Source organism: Enoplosus armatus, chromosome 15, assembly GCF_043641665.1.
Source record: "Enoplosus armatus isolate fEnoArm2 chromosome 15, fEnoArm2.hap1, whole genome shotgun sequence".
In the NCBI taxonomy this organism is placed as follows: domain Eukaryota; kingdom Metazoa; phylum Chordata; class Actinopteri; order Centrarchiformes; family Enoplosidae; genus Enoplosus; species Enoplosus armatus.
Genome location: NC_092194.1, coordinates 17,567,564 through 17,572,820, shown reverse-complemented (window position 1 = coordinate 17,572,820; position 5,257 = coordinate 17,567,564). Strand labels below are relative to the sequence as shown.

The following is a 5,257-nucleotide window of genomic DNA, read 5'->3' as shown; positions in this document are numbered from 1 at the left end:
GACTTGGCCCGGGGTGTTAAAGTAAAGCGACACCAAGTTAGCTGTTGTTTGACATGCAGAGCGCCCTGTGATGTCTCTGCTGACTACGTACTGTTGAATCTCAATATTCACCGTGTGTTCTGCAGCTGTGTGTGAAACAGGTATCATCATATGTTATTTTCAAAGCTACGACATGAACCTCATTCAACAAGTCTTTTTATTATCCATTATATTTTAGAACGTCATCCACCACAGTCATATACTGTACATGTGTGTCTTCCCTTTATACTGCACATTTCAGTCTCACAAGACACTTTGTGTTCATGTACAATTGAGTAATGATATAATAATTTCTATGAACTGAAAATAAAATATTGTATTCACTCTTTCAGATAAAACACTGTATTTTGTTTCAGTCCATGAATTTGAAGAATGATTTGATATCCAAGAAATATTATCACTTATATTTTGTTTTACTGCGGACCATTTTCTAAAGCCTAATTTCTTTAATTATCAATAAATAAATTAATGCATTTCTCTCAACCAGTGGTTTCAATTCATGCCCAGTCTACATATAGTTGCTCCATCATCCAAGACAAGAGAGCTGTCAAACATTTTCATGCTAAATGTGACCAACTTCACATTATGCATATTAGAACTGATATTAGCTTATTGCAGATAAACCGTTATCAGTACAGAAATTCATTTTTGAACTGTAAAATGTTCTGCGTAGTACGTATCTTTGTCACGATTCTTTAAACAAAGACAAATGTATGCGTGTGTTATGTGTTTATGTTAAACTTGAATATTAGCCAGTACATATCTGATTTTTGCAACTCACAAATATTAATCATTATCTACCTTAAAGAAGCACTTTCACTTAAACTGTGTACTGACATGAAGTGAAACCAGTGGTGTACTGGTTGGAAGGAGAGACTAATTATTAACTAATTATGGTTTGCTTTGGAAAATGCTTGACAGAAAATGTAAACATAGAATTTGCAGTTAAACTGTAAAAATATTCTCACTCGATAACTATGTCCGAGTTTAGTTGATCCATTACATTATTACTGTGTACTGTAGCAGCATTATCAGCTTGGACTTGGCTGCTTCAGTAATGCGGCCCACGCTCAGCCCTCCTGCGGCAGCCCGGTGGTGTACAGGTAGGACACGGTCCCCGCCTGGATCTGAAACGTCTGACCCTGGATGTGGTGGCTGGAGATCTGCTCGCTGGTCTGGCTAATGGAGATGGGCTGGCTGCTCTGGCTGCCGATATGAATGGCCTGGCTCTGCTGCTCCCTGCCCCCCTGCCCCTGCGAGGCCTCCTGAGTGACGGCCAGCTGCTGGATCGGCTGCTGCATCACCTGCAGCTGCTGGACGGGTCGCTGTGCTATCTGAAGGGGCTGCGGGGGCCCGTGATGGGCCTGGAGGTGCTCCATCGCCTCTTTACTCAGAGTGATGACGTGCATCTGCTCGGGCTGGTGCGCCATCTGGCCCTCCAGCATACTGATAGTCTGAATCTGAGGGCTCTGGTCCACCACGCCGCCCTGAGTGACCAGAGCCACATTCTGCACGTTCCCTGACGACTGGGTGATGATGCTGATCTCCTGGTCCTGACCCGGCACAAAGTTTATGTTGTCCACATCTCCCGTCACCACCAGCTGGATCTCCTGTTCAGAGCTGGAGGGCAGCTGGTACTGCTGCAGCTGCAGGATGTTACGCACCTCCTCTGGTGCTGCTGCTGCTGCTGCTGCGGCGTCCGCTACCGCTACATCTGATGAGGCTTCTGTTGCTGCAGCTCTTTCTTTATTGTGGGACTTGGTGTGTGTTTTCAGATTGTCCAGGCGGGTAAACGAAAGGCTGCAGAACGAGCAGGTGAAGGGTTTCTTCCCTGAGTGGGAGGCGACATGACGGCGTCTCGCACTGGGGTCTGAGAAGGATTTGTTACAGATGCTGCAGTCATACGGCTTCTCGCCTCTGCAACAAGAAATTCAGATTTTAATCAAGTTTGTTTTGAATCTTAAAGCGGCTATAATCAATGTTTTTATATTAACATTGGACCACATAACTATTTGTAGGAGTCACTCTGCAGCTCTGAAGAGACTTTAGTGTCTCTCAGCTCACAGCTTTACTGTTTTGTTTCACTCTCTTGGCTCTCACAGCGTCATGACAGGAACAGGCAGCTGTCCACTCTACACTACCTGCTCAGCACCAAACAGCAGTCTTAGCATTTAGCAGCTAAATAGCCTGATATTCCCCTGGTGGAGACCAAAAACAGCTAAGAAGGAGAGTGAATATTGGACAGGTTGCCAGAAACACAACTCCAAATGAATGTTCATCAATTAATTTAAGCTGTTAAATGCTAAACTTTTAATTTTGGGAGCTTAGGCCTTACTCTCAGGTCTAAAATATATTTCTCACCTGTGTATTCTGATGTGAGTCTGCAGTGTGCTCTTGGCTGTAAAACACTTCCCGCAAATCTCACAGGTGTACGGCTTCTCACCTGTGAGGATATTATTGACGTCATCAGCAAATGCTTCCATGTATTGTGGATGTTAGTTACACAGTAATGATGATTTACAGCTGTGTTGTCTGACTTTACCTGTATGAGTTCTCAGGTGCTTCTTCAGCTGAGCCGTGTCCATAAACTTGTGATGACACTGAGCACACTCTGGTAACGATTTGCCTTTAATTAAAAAGAACAAAGAAGACTAATAATAATTCAGCCTTCAGAGTGACTCCATGAGAATCAACTCGCTGCTGTTGAAGTGGTGTGATTCTTACCTGTATGGACTCTGTAATGGCTTTTAAGTTGTCTCTTCTGAGTGAAGGTCTTTCCACATTTATCACAGCTAAAGGATTTCTCTTCTGAAGATGCAGGTAAAGAGAAAACATTTATAGTAGAGACATTGACAGACTATAGACTTTGATGATTAATGGGAACACATTTCGACAATTTGATAGACGCATCAGTACTCATTTGACTTCTGAAAATGCAGACGACCAAATCACAAACGTTCGGTAATTCAAATTTAAAACAAAAGAATCTTTCCAGAATTATTTCTTTATGTACATCTATGATAGATGTATTAAAGATGGGGGGAAAAAGTCATCATCAGAAAATAATATACTTCATACCTTCATGGAGGTTCATGTGCTCGTGCAGGGAGTGTTTGGTGGAGAGCGCTTTGGAGCAGACGGTACAAACAAACGGCTTTTCTCCAGTGTGCATGCGCTGGTGATCCAGCAGAGTGTGCTTCTGGGTAAAACCCTTTCCACAAACCAGGCAGCGGAAAGGCTTCTCTCCTGGGGAAGAATGATGGAATACAGTGAAGTGTACAGGTGTATGTGCAGGTAGTAGGTACGGCATCACCTACAGAGTAACAACAATGAAGTTAATTCGATCCGTGTTGAGAGACAGATGCTGAAGTGTAACACTTCTTGCTTTTGATGGTTGCTGCCTGTTTGTTAATTAAACCCTAGTCTGTCCCAATTTAGCTGTATGCCATTTTCCAACAATCTAAAACACACAAGTTGCACACATTTCACACCTGAACACTGCTGGCAGCCATCTCTTGCTGGCCACTAAGCAGCTCCACAGACATGTTTGCAGGTGGAAGCATCTTTCTTATGGGCACCTCTGTCTTGTTGTTTTTTAGGATTTAGGAAAAATAATAATAAGATTTGTAATAAACTGTAATTATACTTTAGGGTTGTGGGATTCAAACCAACTGCCTTTTCTCTTCTGACCTCTAGAACATCTCTTAGATCATAACTCACGAGGCAGATTACCTGTATGAGTCCTTTGGTGAATCTTTAAAAAGAGGTGACCTTTGAACACTTTGCCACAGTCCTCACACCGGGCCTCAGTGTTGGGGTATTTCCTTTTCCTGCCTCTCTTCCCTGGCTCTTTGCTTCCTGCTGTGTCGCTGCCCACCTTGTAGCCCTTGTATTTTACCGGTGGCCTGATTTTGCGTTTGCTCTGCCGGCTCTGGTGGGCTCCCGGGTTATAATCTGCATCGTCTTTGGGTTGTGACTCAGTTACTACATCGTCACAGTCCACATCTCCAGCCTGCCCCTCCTCTGAGCTCTCACATGGTGCACTTCTGCCCCCCGGCTCTGTTACAGCCACAGCCACGTTTTTCTTTGGCCGTCCTCTTTTGCGCTTCGACACATCTGGCCCCTCGGCTGCATCTGGCTTTTCCTCCCCGCCACTGACCGCTGCAGCAGAGAGTGTGAGTCCAGTGAGCACCGTGACAAGGTCTTTGACCTCCATAAGACGAGCCGTGGCCAGAAGCTGTTCTGTGGCGCTCTCCTCCACAGACACCCGGGCACTGTAGATGAACTCCAGCACTGCTGAAAACATCTTAGCTGCCATACCATCCAGCCTGTAGGTGGACTGACTGATCTGATCTTCAGCCGTGAACATGAGGGAGAAGTACTCGCTGCTTGCTGCCAGCAGGGCTTTGTGCGCCTTGAAGGGCACGTCTTCCACAACAAGAGTGATGTCGCACAGGAGGTCCCTTTTTCTGAGCTTGTCGAATTTGTTCAGGATGCTCTGCTTATGTGAATCTGAATGAAGAGCCAGGAGTGATGAAGTCCTGGTTGTGGCTTTCCGAGACATCTTCCCCTCAAAACAACCACTTCTGTTTCTGCATGCAATGAAAAGCAACTCTCTATCAAAACACAGAGAAAGAAACAGAGGTGCAGTGCATTCTTTTTACATTTAAACGACTACCTAATCAATGCATTCTCATTTAAAATAAAGGATGTGGAAACAAATCATCTTGTTTTAGGGCTGGAACATTTGATCAATATGTAGTTGAAGCTGCAATTATTAGTCGATTTATCGGTTAGTCGATCAACAGAAAATGATGACAATCTATCTATCATTTTAAGTAATTTATATAAAACAAAATCTGCTTGTCTGCTTTGTATCACTGTGAAGTGGATATATTTGGGTTTTAGACTGTTGGTTGAACAAAACAAGTGATTTGTGAAATTGTGATGAACATTTTTCACTATTTTCTTTCAGTTTATAGACTAAATAACTACTTGATTAATTGAAAGAAAAATCAACAGAGTTATTGATAATTAAACTATTGCAGTCTATGAATGTCATAGTTAAAAATGCCCTTAATGATCCCAAAGGTCATCTCTTTTTTGAAATTGGTTATCTGAACAGTCCAAAGCCCAAATAATGTAAATTAAGGAAGAAAGAAAAGAGAAAAGGATTCCTCACATTCTGAAAAGCTGGAAACACACACTGTTTGGGGAT

The 5,257-nt window shown here is 43.3% G+C and overlaps 1 protein-coding gene across 1 annotated transcript; it reads right to left on the bottom strand.

Moving 5' to 3' along the window:
* Positions 1 to 1,109: 1,109 nt before the first annotated feature.
* Positions 1,110 to 4,603, bottom strand: zbtb24 (zinc finger and BTB domain containing 24). Its single transcript, XM_070920753.1, has 6 exons — positions 3,772 to 4,603; positions 3,118 to 3,285; positions 2,764 to 2,847; positions 2,582 to 2,665; positions 2,401 to 2,482; positions 1,110 to 1,956 (listed from the first exon to the last, which is right to left on the bottom strand). Exons 1-6 carry the CDS (start codon positions 4,601 to 4,603, stop codon positions 1,110 to 1,112), a joined length of 2,097 nt encoding a protein of 698 aa, XP_070776854.1.
* Positions 4,604 to 5,257: the final 654 nt, after the last annotated feature.

What these genes read in the sequence shown, in the direction of transcription:
- zbtb24 (XM_070920753.1), bottom strand. Translation starts at nt 4,603, where the DNA reads ATGTCTCGGAAAGCCACAACCAGGACTTCATCACTCCTGGCTCTTCAT. An exon ending in CCATTACAGAGTCCATACAG is followed by an intron (nt 2,666 to 2,763) that starts GTAAGAATCACA and finishes TTTTAATTAAAG; the next exon opens with GCAAATCGTTACCAGAGTGT. An exon ending in ACTCACATCAGAATACACAG is followed by an intron (nt 1,957 to 2,400) that starts GTGAGAAATATA and finishes TTCTTGTTGCAG; the next exon opens with AGGCGAGAAGCCGTATGACT.